This window comes from Liolophura sinensis, chromosome 6 (genome assembly GCF_032854445.1).
Source record: "Liolophura sinensis isolate JHLJ2023 chromosome 6, CUHK_Ljap_v2, whole genome shotgun sequence".
NCBI lineage: Eukaryota > Metazoa > Mollusca > Polyplacophora > Chitonida > Chitonidae > Liolophura > Liolophura sinensis.
The window spans coordinates 49,466,935-49,488,099 of record NC_088300.1 but is presented as its reverse complement, the minus strand read 5'-3'; the positions used below and the strand labels follow the sequence as shown (position 1 = coordinate 49,488,099).

Genomic DNA, 21,165 nt, shown 5'->3' with positions numbered 1-21,165 from the left:
CTATTGTGTTCACATCTCTGACATGGAAAGTTGATAATGGGGATGCTTTTATTCACTTCAGGTTGTTAATTACAGGTGCATTCCTTTCATATTCAGAATTCCACTAGCCAGACTATAGGTTTCGATTTCTGAGAGAAAGTGCTGTAGTAATGTTCATTTTATGTGGTTGTTCAGTGTGATGACAACATAGCATGTAAAGTAATTCTAAACCAATGACTTCTAGTATATTATAACTAGCATCACTGCATGTTTTACCTGGTCAGAGCTGCTAAGGTGCTTTTAAGTTTCTGTGAGTTAAACATTTATATAAACAGTTAGAATAAAACACCTTCTTGCTCCTGTTAGTGTCTCCTGTTGCTCATTAACTTAAGCAGGGAAGATTTCAAAAGGCGCTTATTTTCCACACATGTAGCTGATAATGGAGTGTCAGTGGAACAATAAAACCCTATTTGACCCACGGTAACTTCTTGTAACAAATCCACCACGGGATTAAATATGGAGCTTGGTTACAATAACATCCCTGTCAGATCGGTTAGCATGCCTCACTGAAAGTACACACTCTGCCTATGTGGAGTGCAGACTATTGGTGCGTTCGGATTATTGGATGGAGCATTCTGATTATTGCATAATACGTCGTGATTAGTACTCGGTGCGTCTTGATTGTTGATAGTGCGTCCAGGTTATTAGATGATGCGTCCTGATTATTGGATGGTTCTTATTGACTGGAGCCTCCTGATTATTGTATGGTGCGTCCTGATTGTAAATGGCGCGTTCAGATTATTGGACGGTGCCTTCTTGTTATTGGATGGAGCCTCCTGATTATTGTATGGTGCGTCCTGATTGTACATGGCACGTTCAGATTATTGGATGATGCCTTCTTATTATTGGCTGGAGGGGCCTCGGTGGCCTCTGTGGTTAGCGCGCCAGTAGTGCAATGACCCAGGAGCCGCTTACCAATGCGGTCGCTGTGAGTTTAAGTTCATCTCATGCTGGGTACCTCTTAGGCCGTATCTGGGAAGGTCTGTCAGCAACCTTCAGATGGTCGTGAATTTACCCCGAGATCTGTCCGGTTTCCACCGCCATAAGCGAAATATTCTTAAGTACAGCTTAAAACACCAATCAGATAAATAAATCAAATCAAATATTATTGGATGGTGCGTCCTGATTGTGAATGGTGCATCCAGGTCATTGGATGGTGCGTCTTGGAGATTGAAGGTGCATCCGGATGTTTGGATGGTACATGAATGACCTGAGATAGTCCAGTCGAGACTTGATTTACTAGGCGATATCATGCCCTGTTAGCTTTCGCTCCAAAACGATTACATAAATTCCGATACGAAACAGACGTTTTAAGACGTTTTAATTTGTTTTGTATTTGATTATTGTTATGGAAACGATGATTCACATTTTTTTTAAGTTTTTGCGATTATTGACTTGGAACGTCCTAATTGCATGACGGCTGGTATACCAATGTCTGTTTCAAAGCATACCGCTTGATTTTGTACGTTAGGGTCCAATGCACAGCAATAAGAAGGCATGCTCCGGCATAACAACCTCTCCGTTAAGGATGGCCACGGTAGTCTGGATGGGATTCCTATCTTAATTGCTGTACATTAAAGGAACAGGATGTCTGTGGTTAGAGTCAATACTTTAGCAGGGTCGATACTTTAGCAATTTGACGTTAATGTTTGTGTAATTCAGTACCCAGCAAAGTCCAAAATACCGACCAGAGCTGCTATTATCCGTGCTTGTACGAATGCATGGCGAGGTAATAGCAAGAAATGGCGAGATTTCAAGAAATGGAAATAGACAAACAATTTTTACCGAAGGGACTACATGTGCAGGAGACAAATTATAAAGGGCCAGGAAATTTTATACTAAATAAAGATTCTGTCACGTACATAAACAATGAAATCGAGATCAAGTTATCTGGGACTGAATACTTGATTTATTCACCGATACAAGATTAATTTATAACTGGACTTTGTTTGTTCCACAAGAACACGGATCCAAGAATACTCCGCACACTTGACCTTTGCTAACTTTCCTGTTGATATCAATCTCGACACCTTTGTTTTCACACAATTAACGGGTTTACTAACTAGCATGGTTATGGGACTATACGCTTGAGGTATTCAGCAAAGACGCAGTCGATATAAACTATTGCATGGAGAGTAAAACCAGATTGGCAAATGGCAACACACAAGCGGCGAAATCCGGCGTCCTGTCAGTCTAAGTCAGTTAGGTATCCATTCCAACGTCCACAACAATAGGTAAAATAGTAGCACACGACCCCTCGTCCATAACAAAAGTAGATGATGTTAACTGCAAATTTCAGAATCCTGTGTTATCGTCCAACATCCAAAAAACTATCACATGAAAACATTGCAGAATACCAGTTTATGGTGGCAGACAATATAACCGCAACAATGAGCCAGCAAGCCCCAAGCGTCCACTCCCCCCCCCCCCCCCACACCTCCCTTTACTTGACAGAAGACTGAAGAATATGTCAAACCTTCCAACTAACCTGTCAAACAAGTTAGTTGGAATTCAATTAAAACTATACTAATTTGTCAATGTGACATGGGTGTGTTATCTGTACTTGAGTCTAAATTAGAACCTAGATAAGAGAGGCCAAAACTAAGAAGCCATACAGCCTCTGAGAGCTTAAACACAGGTCTGAGGCAAATCGATCTGTTTTGATGGGGTGAGATTCTCATCAGTTTCTGCACTCTGTACAGTTGTATATTCGTATGGCTGTACTTCGTTTTCAGGAATTTATGAATACAAATGACGATTGCTGTGGATACAATTAAAGCTACTTTCCGAGCAGAAATTTATACAATGTGCAGTTGGATTAATTATTCCTCTGTTAATAAATACTGTGTCACTATAAATACTGATGCAGCTAGGAGCTGGTGGCATGGTTTCGGGGCTTGCCTTTCATTCGCCAAACTACACCTGACAAAGACTCAATACCATTTTGTGACAGTAAACTTTCAAGAACCCCTCTGTATTCTTTGTAATGGACTTTGTGACCAATGAAGTCGGGGGTTGTCTCTCTTGTAAATGTAGATACACTACTATACCGCTTTCCTTCCACCAACATGACACTGGCTGCACGTGAAAAGGCTCGACAGCATATCTTGCCAAAGGTTGATGGTTTACGGTTACCTTTTTTTAAGAAAAAATCGATTGAAAGACCTCTATCCGGATTGCTTACAACAACCACGGAAACCAAAACGGTTTCCTCTCTCGCAAACTTTACGACAAGAGGGGATAGTTTCAATTTTGACATTGTAATTTATCCTTACTTGGACAGCAGTATAACAGAAAGGTCCTGTAAAGGGCCTTGTAGCATTTGTTAGATCCTGTGTGTTGTGTGACGATTTCAATCAACATCATAAGTTATTACTGCAAAAACTAGTGTGTCAAGGTTATTCTATCAAACGCCTTCACTCCAAGTTTCTTAAGTTTTACATTGAGTACAATTTTCTTGTAAGTAAATATGGACAGAGCGTTCAGAATCTCTGGCTCTCTGATTCATGACTGTGTCTAATTCCGCTTAACCCGGGCTATGGGTGGTATATTCATCGTGTTGAACTAGATCGCCACGTTGGATAAATGAACAGTTGCAATCAAAGCGCAACTGAGATAGATATTTTTTTTATCATCAACTGATATTCTAGCATGGTACACGATTTCAATACTGATTTCACTTAGTCGCCTAGAACACACTTTGCGTCTTTCCTACATCATTGAAAACTTTTGACGGCTTCCCTTTGCATGACTATGTCCTATTTTGGTAATTTATATACTTTCTTAGTTTTTAGGTAATTTGTGTTGAACGTCCTTTTGGGAATTGGCCTTGCGATTATTGACCCGGAACGTCCTTTTTGGTTGACGGCTGGTATACGAATGTCTGTTTCGACGCTTAGGCTTGACGGGGTGATGCTTTGTCAAATCTCCAAGCTTCCGTTGATATTTGGCCAGGCGCCACCAGTGTTCAAGACATGGAATGTTAATCTTTTAGTCTAACGTCTGTGATATAACCGAGGTCATTAATCACTGGTATAAGCCAAGCAACCTAATATAATATAAAATACTACAGTAAATAGAGTAAAACCAGAAGAACGGTTGGCAATGGGTCACACGTAACCTGTGAAACCCGGCAATTTGTCAATTTTTCTTAGATGCAGTTAGGACTAAGATGTGATCTCATTGATCAGACTACACAATGAAATGTATTCTATCTGGTTAGGTGAATTGGGACATCACCGAAATTTCGCAACTAAATCGAATTAAACTGGAAAAGGTAGTGGTGTGACTTTGGCTTATGGCATCATTGTTTTCAGCTGTGACGAACGGCATTGTGACACCATGACGTCGTTGCTGCTGTTGTTACTGTTGGGAGTAATTCCTCGTGTCCTTGATCGTGGAGTCGTGTGGTGTATTCTTCAAAACTTGTGACCGACAAACGCTCACATTTACTTGTTTTACTCATTTTCACTTATTTTGATTGATTGTTATTCAGTTTGACGCCGTTCTCAAGAGATATTTTATTTCAACACCAGTGACTCTGTTCGTGAGAAAACTAACCCACCTCGTCAATTATATGAGAGACTTTCTCACGTGGAGCTGTAACCGAGAGGGCAAGAAAGGGATTTCACTTTTGAAGGTCTAACGGTCTTTTTATAACAACGCGTTGTGTCATCCATACAGCAAGGCTGTGTGACGTCAATCGTTGCATGTGTGAATATATGAACTCTACTAAAAAAAAAGGGCTGACAGGGTTGACAGCGTCCAGCGGTCCAGCAGCCTATGTTGTGGACCCAGTTGTCAAATATCATACTTCCAACCGTTCGCGCTGATAGCGTCTGTCACGGCATATGCCCATTATTCTATTTCCACTGAGGGTTTATTACCTTGTGGTAAGGGTTGGTGTACGGGACAACCCTGCTATTGCGCCAGTGGGAAAGCCAATACCCCTTACAATAACCTTTTACCCACAGCGAACCATCCCTGCTCTGAGATAGGCAATATACGTCAGACAAACCTGTTAACTATGCTGGTAGCGAGGTTATTATTGACTTGTCACGGAGAGCACGCGATATAGAATGCGACACATACACCTTTAGCAAACTTCATTGAAAAACAAAAAGGCAAACAGCGAGGTTCACAAAGTCCATATTAGAAAACATGGAAACAAACAAAAGCGACACATTAGAGGAAGAGCGTGTAGGCCTATACCTATCAAAAAAAAAAAAAGATCGAAATATGATATCTGTACAAACTGGTTTTATTCTATAACGTCAGGTTACAAGGCGAAATGTCTAAAACCTAGTTCAGCTATTCTTTTGAGTCAAATACTGAAATACCTGTTTCATTAGGCGGCTATTTAGAAGCATAAAATAAAGATGAGCGATGTGTGGTCACAAGCTGTGATACCTGCGAGTTTCAAAAATGTACCCCGTTTTAAAGAACACGAACACCATCTCCAACAACAACAGCATCGCAGTCCTTTCATAGATCTGCTCGCAGTAACATAAAATATAACCACAAAATAGAAATGTCATGCTACCTAGCTGAATTTTATGTTTGTTTTTATTGCGTCAACGGACGAATATGCAAAAAGATGAATAATAACCATAGAAACCTAGGACTGATGCTGATTTCGGGACTGTTAGTCTTGGTGTAGAACCAACATGTTCCGTTATATAGAACAGACTCAGTTGAGCCCTACCTGTTACGCTGCACGCAATTCCACATAAAGATGGCATTGACTCGAGTGTTAAGAACCAAAAATCTGTTTTATTTCTTTATTTTACCAGTTTAAAGATTTCTCCCAGATCCACACCTGCAGTTACTTTACGAATAAAGAAAATAATTAGGTTTGAAAGAACGCTTTTTCCCGTAAAAATAATTATGGAATGGTTTTTGAAAAATATTAAGTTTTATTTTCAGAAGATCGGTTTTAACGCCGTACTTTATTATTCCCTTTAAATACCGCTGTCAGGCCTACGCTGAGTAAGTCTCTCTCCGCCTCCATCTAGGCCACCTGACAAACTTCCTAACATAACGCTACAAACGAACCAGCCAGATGTTGATTCCAACCTGCCACCTCATTGGTCATGAACCGATCGTCTGGGTCCAAACCAACACTTTATCCGACTGAGTGATTGAGGGACTTCCGTTACAGTCAAAATAAATCGATCACATGAAGACATTTCGGATCAATGTTCGCAGTTATGGTCTACACATAATATCTATCAGATGATATGATGTAGGTGTTGTGGGGTCCATTACGATACAGGATGCATTATTGCCACATTTTCCGTGGTAGCAGCATCCCAGTCACATCAGCTAATTCGATAATTCAGATGGTTGCGCTCAGATAAAATCTGGTTTTAACCCTTTAGCGACTCTTGGTAAGGCCCCTTTATCTACAGCATGGTCTGAATGCGATAGTCGGGTACAGTATTATGTACCAAAATACAATTAGTAAATTGCATATGGAGCCACGGCTTATCATATACCGTCATGGTGATTCAAGTACAGCCTACTGAGAATAACATCGCTATGAATTTTAGATACCGATAGATTCGACATAGAGATATCTACATCAGGTATAATAGGAAAAGTGTACACTACTCAGAACGTGTCGATTTTCATGCGAATCCATTAACGGTCAGTATTTACAAGCTCTGTGTGGGAACTACAGCGTGATGAATAGGCATGTTATTGATGGTCGGTGTAAGGCTGTATTTGATCAAGGTTAAGTGTGACCAAAAGAAAACACTTGTTAAGATTGAAAAGAAATTCATATCTCCGTCCTGAAGAATATAAGAAATCTTATCATCAGCAATGGAATATTTAAATCCGATCGTTACCCTCACAGAAGTCGATGTGTCATGTGAACAGGTCACAGTGGGTTGGCGAGGATTTATAGTACAAGCCGCTTATCTCATACATGTGGGATGATTAGATTTACTTGGTGGAAATTCAGCACTGGAAGGCAGTGAATTCGCCTCGACTTTCACTCTCTCAAACTGCAGACTTGGTCTGTTCTCTGAAGATGAAAAGTTTGTGGAATTTCGCATTTGCTCAAAGCCTACTTAAAACATCTAGAACGCGTCATTTTGTTTCTTATAGTCTTATACCATCCTTTTATACCCCATTTGACCTTTGGTGTTGCTTAATGGATCATTCCTTTTTTTCTAATAGTCTACTCCAAGTTTGGGTTTTCGCTAACGTTGCTTTTGGTGTAGTCCAACATGTACGTTATTTTCTGGTGTAGGCCAGCAATGGGGTACGGCCTTTGGTTATACTACTTTCGAGTGCACAAGTCTACACTATGAAGTACTTTTGGCCAACACCACTTTTTCCATCGTGTTTCGTTTTTTAACACTTTTACTTCGGTCTAGTCACAAAGATGTCACGTTATAACAGTCCTGTTCACAAATGCCAAAGCATTTCAGGACTGTCTTACTTAAGAGTCATGCATGCCGAAGAAACGAAATTAAACCCACCACCCAGTTCTTGGTCTATTACCTTGTGTTGAGCGCCAAGCGAACAAGTACTTACTGATCTATGGTTTTTACCAGCTTTAAAATCTTAGGTGTGACCAGACTGGTGTTTGGATATTTAAGAAGACAGCTTACGAGAAGCATTTTGGTGGAGGCGGTTGAAACTGGCCGGCGATTATCAAGTGATGGTTTTTCCGTCACGTCACCGTGATGACACCCGTGAATGGTCTAAATGATTGTATGACACACGCCGTACAGTACAGAGAGCCGTGTAATGCTTCACACATCCTAACGACGTCAACAAACATCTTTCAGTGCATCATAAAACTGCTTTTCGGGAGAACTATAAGGCTCCCTCGGCCAGTAACCTTGAACGTCCCTCCAAAAATCAATCCTTTCAAGGTAACGTTTATCTGTTTTGCAAATAAGACTCGCCAGGACGGTTTCATGTGTAAGCTCACCTATACCAAGCATCGAGTTTCAAAGGAAGAATTCCATCAATACAAATCAAATAGTACGCCGTACCAAAGCCATTGATCGCAATTAAATAACCCGAATGTGTTTATCACTGCCGTGGGAATTTTTCATTTTCCGTCTGGTGGTTAAAAACAAACACTACATGTATTCAAAAGCTTTTCTCCACTTTAGCAGAGCGTTGTTTGGAATCCTGAGTGGATGACGGTGTTTCATTTTCACCGCTAGATTCAAGTACTAGATTCTAGCGACCTTGTGTAAATACCTACAATTTGTGTGCACTTGGCTGGAACTGAAATACGTTGGACACGAAATTAATCGATATAGCTTGGTAAATGATTTAATGTAGAAATAAAGAAACTATGACAGTAAAAATCTCAAACGAGCCATCTTTCCAATGTAGCATCACGTAACGTTGATTAATGACAAAGGAATCCTGCACATAGTAGTAATATCTATAATTTTCACAACAAAATTGTTATACCGAAAATTTCAGTAAACCATGCCGGGTGATCGATATGACAATATGTATATTTTGCGCTTTTTTGATCAACAGTATTTCTTACTGGTACGACTATTTTGTTGTTGTTTAACGTCATACTCAAGAATTTTCACTTTTATACGCTACGGCAGTCAGTCTTTTATGGGTATAGGAAAGCGAAGTTCAAAGGCTAAACCATGGGCCTGTGGCAAGTCATACTTGCGAACTTTTCCATATGAACGTTACATTGGAGGAAAATTATGTAAATGAATGTATGTATGTATGCTTAGGGGTTTAACGTCGTATGTAATGAATGAACTGCATTATTGATAATATGTATGGTTATAGACCCGAATACATTTGCATGGCGAATAGAGACGTCATGTATGTGGGATTAATACAATGCTATGAAAACAGACAGTATTAAATGTACGTACCATCGCTATTCCAAAGTATTGAGAGTCTCTGCAAAACTGTGTGTCATAAAGTAGCCATAAAACTTATCACATTTGGCCATTTTGACGCAGTAAGAATAACAAATTATGTTTTGTGCGGGTTCGCAGATATTATTTGTCGAAAATCTTCATAAATTGGACACATTCAAACAAAATGGAACTGATTTTCAACCACGTTTGACTGCCATAGTTTACATACCCTTATATCTGGCTGTGTATCAGTGAAAAGCACCCATATGAACTTGTAATCCCGCATTATCTATCCATATATCCTTCATACTTGTCTTCATACTTGTCTTCACATTGAGATATGAGTTCTTGTAAACAGTGTTTATATTGTATGTCTTATACTGAGAATAGGGGCCGAAGTGCAATGATGCAAGAGCTTCTCACCAATTTGGTCACTAGGAGTTAAAGTCCACCTCACGCTAGCTTCCGCTCTGTCAGCCATTCCTGATGACAAGTATCTGATATTCTGTCCTTGAATTAACTGAGCTAAAATAATTTATCCACACGTTTCGTGTGAACCTATAAACTTGTTGGCAGACGTTTTCTGTGACTTGACCAAGTTTATGTTCCATGTGTTTCCAGTAGTATGTAGTACTACATGCAGATGTTGTTACAGCAATAATACAATCGATTATGTTCAATTAAATACCATGTAGGAAGTTCTAATCTAAATGTACCCACACGTCTTTAAAACTTCCCTGATAAGCTTGAAAACAATCCTCAAACATTTAAACAATGCTGCATCTTGAAGTGCTTTATAATAGCAATCCAGATTCGAAACAAATCCTAAATACATAGATATTTCATAATTACTCTACGGACAAATATGATAGCGTGCGTTTGGAATATCACAGTTATATACTTATAGGTTACACAGTAGAATTAGTGAGGAAAGAAAAACTTTGTCATTCTGGAACATTCTATCTCAAAACTAAACAATATGTATCACATACAGATGAATTGTTGTTATGTTTCAGTCAGCAGTTTTGACTTTGCTTTATGACTGTTTAAGGCAAAAAATATATCTTTCTTTGTAAATCAACCCATGTATTATTAATACATTTGGGAGTTGCCTACTCAAAGTAGTCGTAACTACAATTAGCTTAATTGTCATAACGCTGAGTGGATCCATCACATGGTCAGGCCATATACAATGGTTCAGTTTACGTCCCGCTTATCGGCGCTTGTCTGTGTGTGCTATGGGTACACAGGGGCAATCTGCTCCGCACCTAAGGTGTATATATAACCGTCAAACAATCTCTTCGCGCTCCACTGCCCATGTTTGTAAGCTTGTTGAAAATAAAAGCTACTTTTCCACCAAACTTTGGGCGTCAACAGTTTAGTTGCTTATTTGCTCATCGTTTGATAAAACAACCTTTCATTTATTTATACATACTGAATGTTTTCTCATCATATTTGCTATCCTTCCCGTTTATGTATGTTTTCAAGAGCTGCTGTCGGACGCAAATTCTGGCTACCTATATTCAACCGATCGACCCATCCATCATCATAACCTTGGTCTTTGCACACACTCATAACATCAGCAGAGAAGAATCATCAAGTAATCAAATGTGCAAACTAATTATATCAAAAACACACAAACAAACGTCAATTAAATAAGCCAAGAGACAAGCTTTATAGTAATCAATCAATCAAGGACGTTTTGAGAAAAGACAAGCGTTGGCGTCGTGGATTTACACAGCAGTTCATTTAATCAATTTATGCCAAATTTGAAGAAATTTATATCAATTTCCATGCAAGGTATTCATAACTACTCTAAATTTGTTGATATTTGAACCTTATTTTTCACAATATCTTATTGCTTGCAATTTTTGTAAACATTCAGTTTTCGGCATGCAGTCATGTAAGACGACATGATTAACTTTTATGCTCGCTCTGTGTTAAAACACAGCAAAGCAAGGAACAACAGCAGGCGTTCAGATGCGGGTTGCACCATATATATTATATTTTTTGTCACATGAACAAATATCTGCAAGTTTACAAGAATGTTTTCAATAGGTAAACTTGTGTATTTGGTTTCCTTCTCTCGCTAATCTTGCAATATCTCTAGATACGGCCCGGTTAAGGATGCAACGTCAACCACCCAACCATCCCAGCGAATATAGAGGCATGGAAGTTTGATTGCTTGCAAATTAGGTTCTTTTTCCATTTTCTATTATGATGCAACCCCTTAATACCAGTAGTGTTATGCAATAAGGTGTACAAGAGAATTTCATTAATGATAATTGTAACAGCGGATGCAAGTACGTTCTGTCATATTCACCTTATTACGGGGAACAAATCCTATCCTTATTAACCTGACACATAAGTCGATTTTTACTGATCTAATTCATCTAATTAATTAATTTATTTATTTATTTGATTGGTGTTTTACACCGTACTCAAGAATATTTCACTTATACGACGGTGGCCAGCATTATGGTGGGAGGAAACCGCATCTAATTAAAGAACTGTGATGTCAAAGAATTTAAATATACACATATATGCAAACATTATACATTTGATTGCCGTTGAATGCTTTTCTTAAGATTGTTTTTCCACTTACATTGTTGTAGTCAGGACTGCAGTTGGAGGAAACCGATGTGCTCGGTATAAACTTGAGGCCTTTCGTTAAGTACCGGTACCTGGATTAGAGTATGCGAATTCATTGCTCCAGGGTCGATCAGTGGTCGCCAGAACAGTGCTTTAGCGGAATGTTTTATGATTCACTAATTTGACTGGAATCTAACAAGAGTTAACCTAAGTCATATAGAAAATGTTTGCCGAGATATGAAGCATTGTGCCATGGTATCTCGGACCAGAGGGAACTGTTTCTTTTTGCCCATTCGTAACTCACAGGCCACGCACGCAGTCTCATCCGAAGTACCCCTGTAACCACACATACGTGTACACGCATTCGCAACCAGAACAAGTTATATTGTTTATACCGTCAGGAGATCTGGTCCATCTAGCCCATCATAAACTTATAACCACGCCAGACAGTGCAATTTGTTGCCTGGAGGTCAGCAGAGACAGAGAGAGTCCTACGTACTATTTTCACATTCTGTATATATAGGTATCCATCTGATTGATAGCATGTTTACGCTGTCTGCATCAGCATCACTTAGTCTAGCTTTTGCACCTTGCAACCTGCGGGTATTTTCATTAATCTCAAGTTACTAACATGTCGCGTCCATAGCAATGGTATACTGTTGTACGGTTAGGTATTGGCTTTGCTCCCAAAATAATTATGGCTGTCTTCCTAAAAGTGAGTACAGCGTAAAGCTCCAATCAAATAAATAAATAAATAAGTCAGCCATTGAACTTATGTGCACGTGAAAGCGGTGTAACGATGATGCTGTAATTAATAACTAAGCCACGATAACAGCATTTCCTCGTTACCCAGCTGAGATCAAACCAAATAATCACGTGATGATGTTGGGCTGTTTCTTACTATACTGGCACATAGAAGACATTGGAGTCTGTGGACAACGGTTTCAATTAAGTTTAGCGTTGAGCCATAAGGTTTTCAATAGGAGTCTTTTATAACATCCTTAGATATACATACCAGTGAATCTAAACGAATAACACAACTACAGCAAAGCAGTATATGATATTGCTATCGAGGCGTTTTTAATTTTTAGATACACCACGAAAACGGGAATTTGGAAAACTACCAGTATATATGCTCCAACGTGAGACTGCACAGGTTTTTAGGCATCCCTGTATGTATTATTTTTTATTTCATAGTTGTTTCACGCATACTTATGCAGGAAACCGGAGTGCCAGAAGTACGTTTGACTAGTCACTGACGAACTATACCAAGTGTGACATGTTGACACCATATTAGTGGAAGACAAGTGTTATTCAAATAATCGGTCGCCGTTACATTAAGGAAGCAAGCCTTCCTGAGTTCCCATCCACACAGGGGTTACCATTTATGAAATTTGCATGGAGTTGCTTGAATTTCTCATCAGTAAGATCTTTGTGATAATTGGAGGAAACAGTTTATCTCTAATCTATAGGAATTCCGTATTCCTAATGTATAGGCACAAAAACCCTGACCCCTGTTGGCAGACTTGTACCTGTGCTCATAAAAATACCACTGTACCCAGAAGTCATTAAAGAGTGCCGGTAATCTTTATTAAGCTCAGTCTCTTCTTATTCACTAGACAATATATTGATGATATTCTAATTTAAACAACCATTATTTACACTGCGAAAGCAATATGTCCTCTTTCAATGGCTGTAAAGGAAAGTACAGACTGAGCGGATGGTACTGCTTGTCTGGTCTTTTATTTGGACAAGGCAACAACGGTTTCCCGTCTTTACGACTTTACGACAAGAGGTGTAGTTTCAATTTTGACATTGTTAATTATACTTACTTATAATATACCAGTTCTGTACATGTCGTGCACATATCCACCTTTGTGGTGTCCTGTGTGTTGTGTGACGATTTCAGTCGACGTCACGATTAATTACTGCATCAGTGTGCCATCATGGATATCCATTCAAACACCTTCACTCCAAATATCTTAAATTACACAATGCGTATAGTCATTTTGTTAGCAAATACAGACAGGGTGTCCAGAATCTCGGGTGCTCGCTTCACAACTGTGTTTTATTCCGCTTAACCCGGGGCTAGAGACTGTATCTACATAGTGTTTAATAATATCGCTACGACCGCATATATGAACAAATCAATCAACACGCAACTGAGATACATTCTCTGATTAACGTATTAACTTGTATACAAGTTTTGTAAAGAATTTGAATATTGATTAAATTCATACACCTGGAACATTCCTAGAGTCTTTCCTGGATCATAGAAAACTGTTGATTTTATCTTTATATAAATCTGTCCTAGTGTATTACCTTAAATACTTTCTTAGTTTTCTGGTGATTTGTACTGAACATGTTTTGGAAATAGTTCTGTCGATTCTGGATGAGGAAAGTCCAGTATGGTTGAGGACTGGCTTACGAATGTCTGTTTCGATGTCTAGATTCCATTCAGCTAATCATATCACACAACCTGTAGATGGTCGTGGGTTTCCCCTGGGCCCGATTTCCTCCCACCATGATGCTGGTCGCCATCGTATAAGTGAAATATTCTCGAGTACAGCGTAAAACACCAATCAAATAAATCAAATAAATAATCATATCACGCAGTATGCTCAGTATATTAATTTTCCTTGTTTAACTCTTGAGACTTATGACTTCCGGTACATATGCTTTTTCCTTCATATTGTATTGTGTTTAATCACCATAAGTATATTTACAGTAAACATGTATACAGAAAATGAAGTGTGGCGGGAAGTAAGTCACAAAGGGCTTGATCTATCCCGAGGAAGTACAAGTCTAAAAGATGGCGCTGGTTTTAGGTGAATTAAAAGTAAATAATATCAGCGTAAACGTTTTACATATTTAAGAAAAAACACAAAGCAGTGTACCGTGCCAAAATAAATGCTGTGGTGCATGGCTATAAGACATTGATATGTTTGAAAATAAGTCAGAATTGTTTCAACAAGTAATCTTTTATTTTAGACTTTAACAGAGAAAGTGAGTCAATAGATTTGAGAGAAATCGGTAGCCTGTTCCATTCCCGGGGGATCATATTTCGAATTGAGTAGAGACAGGTTGGAAGAAAGGGGGGGTCTGAATAGGTTAAGTTCTGTTTGGATAATTGTGTATATCTGACTCTTTTCGAAACATGTTATGGCAGTTCAGGGGTATTTTATAAGGGTGATATATATATTTATGTGCGATTAATAAAGAAGACTGAAGGATAGAAAATTTTACCGGTAAAATATTCAGAGATCTGAAGAGAGGGTCTGTGTGCCTGAGTCGATTAGATAGGGTTACTGAACGCACAGCGCGTTTTTGTAACAGACTCAAGGGTCTGAGATGAGAGGGATAAGTGTTACCCCTTAAAACACAAGTATAGTTCAAAAATGGGGAAATTTAGGAGTTATAAAGTTTTAGTAGAGTTGGTTTGTTGATAAAGTGTTTAATATGGTTAATTATGCCAATGTTGCGAGATACTTATTTGCATATGTAACTGATATGGGATGTCCAGGAAAGTTTGCTGTTAAACATTATACCCAAAAATTCAAATTTGGAAACATACTCCATTAGCTGACCCTTGCATAGAAAGCTGAGGAATGTCCTTAGGATAAAAGGATACTGGTCCGATGACCATACATTTGGTTTTGCTAATGTTTAAAGACAGACTGTTTGAAGTCATCCAGCCACGAATCTTTTCGAGTTCAGCAGACATGATTTCTGGGCATAATTCTTCTTATGGAGACAAAACCCATGTGGCAGACCATTTACGTGCTCTGGAATATACACCACTAAAAGCAATAAAATACTACACTCCTACTTAGAGTATCTTTAACATTTACTGTTGCTGTAGTTCAAATCAATCAATCAGTCAATCAACTTCTGAATCATTCAGAGAAGAGTTTAATGCTTTTGCGCCACCATGCCAGTTTCCAACCGTGATTCTTGCATTCCATGAGCCGTGTAACACTCCCCCAATGTACCGGTATTCGGACTTTCCCGTTACAGTTGGAACAATCCGACGTCGTCTATGGTTCAGGTGTTCACGGAAATTGCCATCTAATTGAGTTATAGCTAATTGGATTAAGGATGCATTTTACTGGCATGATGTCAGTCGCCTACAATGGAGCTCACGTAGCCGAAGTCTCTACATCAATACACAAAGCACGGATCGCTATTCACAACTCTACCACTCGTCTACGGGGCTCGGCAGGGACAAATGACTTCGGATCAATGAGCAGCGGTAACAAGGAACAGTGTGAGACTAAAGCATGGACTAATTTTGGTCATGATGGGAGATAATCGTGTCGGGTATTGACAGTTTACACTGGAGACTGAACACAGACAATCGCCCCATGGCCAGTCATATAAAAACATCTCCGGAACAAATTTGAAGTAAGAAAACTGCACGCTAGATTAATACTGATAAAGTACCCAATTATGTATCGTGCAAAATATGTTGAAAATCAAATAAATAAATAAATCAAAACATTCACAAATGTCTTTCAGAAAAACAGTATCTTGTTGAAGATTTTTTACACACCTCACTCCGCATGTTCTTTTGTGTACAATGTACGGTAAGCAACAACAATCATATATGACTCACTTATTGGTAGCTGCTATTTCTAACACATAATTCCACTGTGATAGTGAAAGCTTCTTGTATGTAGGGTTCATAAGGGGGAATAATAAGTGACATTGGAGGTTCAATGCTTTCGCCCTACGCAATATGTTTATATAATGACACTTCAATTTTGAAACAATCAAATTGATGAATCTTTCTGGAGACATGCCTCAAGTAATTCTCACATACTAGTATCGTTTCTAAGCTTCTAATTCTATAGTTTATATATAAAAGATAAAGTCAGAAATATGGCTCAGACGAGAAATAGCAACTATTCCCAGCGTTCAAAACATTGAGCTCATACAAGATGTAAAGGATGGTCTCTCAGTTCATCAATGTCATTTATCGTGATGGTTGATTGGAATGAATTGAAAATTGAAGTTTTCGGTAAGTTAATGATGGCTGAAAATTATAGAGATATCATATTTCTTTATCAGTATGTTTTTTGCATGTGAAGTTAAGGAATGGAAGGGTGCTCTAGTAACTGTTTCCACCCTGTAAAGGACTAATATCTCATCCATTTCTCATTTAAACATGGAATATGTAGAAAGTGTATTGTTTCTGAACACGAGTATGATTTTATTCTGTTATACAACAGCTTGGAAATATGTTCTAACCTGTACAATTCATGTGACAGAAATATGCTAATACAAACTGCTTTACTAAATTCCACCAGAAGTAAATTTTCAACTGAACGATTATCATCTAATTACGTTCTTTCAGCCTGTTCTCCTCTCTGGCCAAGCGTAGAGCAGATAGCTTGATGTATTGGTGAAGCTTTTTATTATTTCTAAAAGACCTACACTTTTTAAAAGCTAAATGACATATTCTAAGGCATAATGCATTTTTTGTACAGATGCATATATGAAATTAAGCATAAAATTTCTTTTCCAGTTGATTTTTAATGATTCAACTTTATGACATGATCTGATATAAATGACCGACTACGTGAGCAAAATCGAGGTTTGAATCATGTTGTCAACACCTGTTGCATATAACCAAAATATTTAGATTTCTATTCGTGATGTCAAATAATCCTTCAATACCCAACGGCAAACTATTGTCCACTAAAACAAAGTGAAATATGAATAACACTATCATGTCCCCACGGTGAGTTTTTGTATATATGATGCAGATATTGTTAGTACGCCGTCAGTATTTATTAATCATCATCTGGATGTTGATATATGTGAAGGTGTACAGGCATTATAGCATAGGTGATTAATTTGATTTACCTGTCCTCAGTAGAGCGCTTTAACCAGTTTTTACCAAAAAATCTTTTCCACATATTTCACCGCGTTTGTTTGATGTTACCATCACTTACTAAAGGCGCTCGCTTCTTAAGGTAATAAATTATTAAATTTTTAAAAATTTTTACAAACTGTGGCAACAGCCGTTCTCGCTTTGTTGATTAATGTGTCTGTAGGCTAACATATAGCCAACTTGAGCCTATTTCACCGACAGAGAGGGATAAAACCTCCACCAGACTTAACGAAGACTTGAAGACAAGTTTCTACTCACACGATACAGGCAAATTCGTTAGTCCAGACATGATCTTGCACACAACGACTTTATTTTTTTTTCTATGTACAAACAACGAATTTTCCAAAATAATACTATATCTGCTTGAAGTACGTTTAACTCTGCCATTTACGTACATCAAAAATGTACGCCTTTGTGACCGACTGTTCCATTTGTCATTACCTTATAACCCGTATCGGATTTTTGGTCGTCAGAATCTCAGAGAAGTCCCAAGTACATCCATCTGAAATCCCGTTTTAATTTGTTATTCCGGATTTGATTTTGTTCACACTGGAACCCTTAAAAGCAGAGGTATTGAGAAGTCCGTCTTTTTCGGAAAGTTCTTTGGATCCTGAAAACAAAATACCTCTGAGTTGCCTTTGGAAATTGGTGTTGAACCACCCGTAGAGCAGTGGGTTGACGAACACCGAAGCCATGGCTATCATGTGGCAAGTGACGTACAGAGCGTTAAAGTTCATATGCGTGAAAATCATATAGTTGAAATCAGCCATAATGTTGACGACAGAAAGAGGAACCCAGCTGAGGAGAAAGGCGAGGACAACCGCTGTCAGGAGCTTCATGGTTGACCGATAGCGAGCTTCTTTCTTTGCCATTCGCTCCGCGTCTACCGGAGATTGAGACTTGTACTCCATCCGAGATTTCAAGAACCGGCAGATCTTGGTGTGCAGAGGGATCATTATTGCCAAGGGGACTGCAAACTGGATGAGTGTAGACACGAGGGTATACAGCGCACGGGACATAGCGGACGGCCAGTGTTCCATACAGATCTGGTAGGACACAACGTTTCCCAAGTACTCGGCTTTTACTACCGTTGAAAAAATGGCAATTGGCACGGCCAGTCCGAACGATGATATCCAGATTACGATCAACGCGGGCATCATAGAGGAAACCCTTTTCAGGTTCTCTGTGGCGTGGACAATTGCACTGTAGCGGTCACAGGATATGGCGATAATCGTAAAAGAAAAAATAAAGACGTCAACAGCTTGTAACATTGGTATGAGTCTGCACAATGCTTCACCGAGACTCCAGGATTTTCGCGTTAACTTGACCACTGTAAACGGAATGCAAAATCCACACATCACCAAGTCAGAGACTGCCAAGTTCATGAAGAGCAAATTGCGGGTCTTCAGAACTTTTTTCGTCTTCACAATAACAGTGATGAAGACGACATTGGTGAGAATTCCAAGGAGAATGATAACACTGTATGCCGTGACGAGAATGGTCTCTGTTGTCGGCTCAAACCAATGGTCCGTATTTGTGTAGTCTGACACCACGAACAAAAACTCATCCCAGTCGCTGTCATTAAAAGCCAGTTCCAGCAGAGGAAGCTTGGTGCTTTTCTCCATGCTTTGTGGAAAACTTCTACCGTTTCCGCTTACAACGCCGTTAAACAAATGCTGCCGGACACTTGCTTGCTGCTTGCTAACGCTGGTGTGTGAACATAACTTGTTCACAATTACGGGCGAAGCTTTTGCCACAGTTGCTTTCTCGAGACTGTCACTTCAGATGTGCACTGGCTGCTTTTATCTGACGAGACTCCAGTCGCAACCTTGCCCAGGATGCTCACTAGTCAGATTATTGCCAACGTCCTCTTTCACTCTCTCTGGTGCATCCGCTTTTACTTCAAGTTTACCACGGTAAAGACAAGCAAACAGGAATGGATATGTCGAAACTGAGTAGAAAATCGATAAAAGAGTGGGAGGTAGGGCCCGAGGAAAGGTCTGTTGTTATCTGTCAATCACTCCCCGTACAGCTCGTGGATAACCATAGCGGACTGGTGGAACACGTAACGGTCAAACTGTTTTGTCATGCAGGCTCCCGGGCGTGCCATTCCAGAGTTGACGCGACCTTGCTTTTCACCATTTTTGAAGAGGCGCTTGCATAGTCTGTGGAAACAGCAGTCAAAGAATTCCTCTGAATCTCCGCTCATGTCAACTCGACTGAATCGATGGAGACTGTGAAATACCTGGCTTGGGCAAAGGCCAGGTATGTGTCTGTCTTAACAAGTATTCATATTAGGATCGATACCGTGTCACTGAAATAGTAGACGACAAATACTGAACATATGCCAACCCAGCCGGCCTTATGGACCCACAAATATCGACAGATTATATAGCTCGATAAAATATCGTAGGTTGCTTGGCATCTAAATAATTCATTACATCCCCTACATCATGTACCAGACACTTTTTTCAATAAATTAGTCTATTTGGATTTGAACTTTTTGCCAGCGTCGCGGCCGAGGGGGTTAAAACGCCAGCATATCGCAATGATCCAGGAGTCTTCCACCAATGCCCATGCTGGCTTCCTCTCTGACCATACGTGGGAAGGCGCTGCATCACAGATCGATTATTGAACCATCTTCCATATCATTTTGCATCTAATGAAAGCCACCACAGTGCAGAATAGCACCATCCGCAAGTAACGACTTTTAGGAGTATGAAAGTGTTTCCCAAATGTTGGACAGGCTACTACTGCTCACACACAACACTGGCTAGAGCAGAGATACGAGTGTAGCACAGAACAGGGATTTATAGAGGTTTGAATTAAATAAGGATAAAAGAGCGCTGGGCTTTGCTGGCTCAGATGGTTAAAGCGCTGGCTCAAATGGTTAAAGCGCTGGCTCAAATGGTTGAAGCGCTGGCTCAAATGGTTAAAGCGCTGGCTCAAATGGTTAAAGCTGGCTCAAATGGTTAAAGCTGGCTCAAATCGGTAAAGCTGGCTCAAATGGTTAAAGCGCTGGCTTGCTGCTACTATCAGGCTTCGGACTAATCAGGTCGTGGGCCCTCATCGAGCACTGACGTTTTGGGCTTTAAGTCGGGGATATTATCAGGTACCTAATAAAGCGCAGTGGTTTACTTCACTTACACCTTAAGTTAATCTTACACCTTTTTTAATTTATATTAATAAGGGAAAAAAGTTTGGAGCGTGGAGTTAAATCTAGCCTTCAAGTTTGACATTCGTATACCACTCCGTACACCGTAAAGGGGCGATTCAAGTTTATAATCATAAGGACCATTTCCAAAACAACGTAAAACACCAGATCCCAACGGAATATGCAAGAACTAATTTATAAATAGTAAATAGAGTTGGTAACACGTAAGAGGGAAGCAGCCCACAGTTTTCAGTGATGCAGGTCGATATTCTAGACATGACATTAAATTTAAATTTCAAACTTTTAGTACGTCATTAAGTAAGTCAACTAATTTATAGGTATATCAGTCGCGCTTTGATTGTAACTGATCAAAAAAGCGAAATGTTGATGTTATAAACATGAACGTAATAAACATGAACAGCCTCTAGCTTCAGTTCATGTGGAATTGGATACAGCTTAAGCATAGATCTCTAGAGATCATGAACACTCTCTCTGTATTTGCCAATAAGAGTGTTATACTCACTGTAAAAGTTTAGAAACTGCATTTGGTGGATTCCCACTGACAAACTAATTTTTGAATCAATAACTTGTGGCGTCGAATGGAATTGTCATATTTT

The 21,165-nt window shown here is 39.3% G+C and overlaps 1 protein-coding gene across 1 annotated transcript; it reads right to left on the bottom strand.

Annotated features, from left to right (window-relative positions):
- Nucleotides 1–17,909: 17,909 nt before the first annotated feature.
- Nucleotides 17,910–19,019, bottom strand: LOC135467284 (neuropeptide Y receptor type 5-like). Its single transcript, XM_064745051.1, has one exon. It carries the CDS (start codon nucleotides 19,017–19,019, stop codon nucleotides 17,910–17,912), a length of 1,110 nt encoding a protein of 369 aa, XP_064601121.1.
- Between the last annotated feature and the right edge of the window lie 2,146 nt (nucleotides 19,020–21,165).

Bases quoted from the DNA above. Each gene is read 5' to 3' on its own strand.
- LOC135467284 (XM_064745051.1), bottom strand. From the start codon at position 19,019: ATGGAGAAAAGCACCAAGCTTCCTCTGCTGGAACTGGCTTTTAATGAC.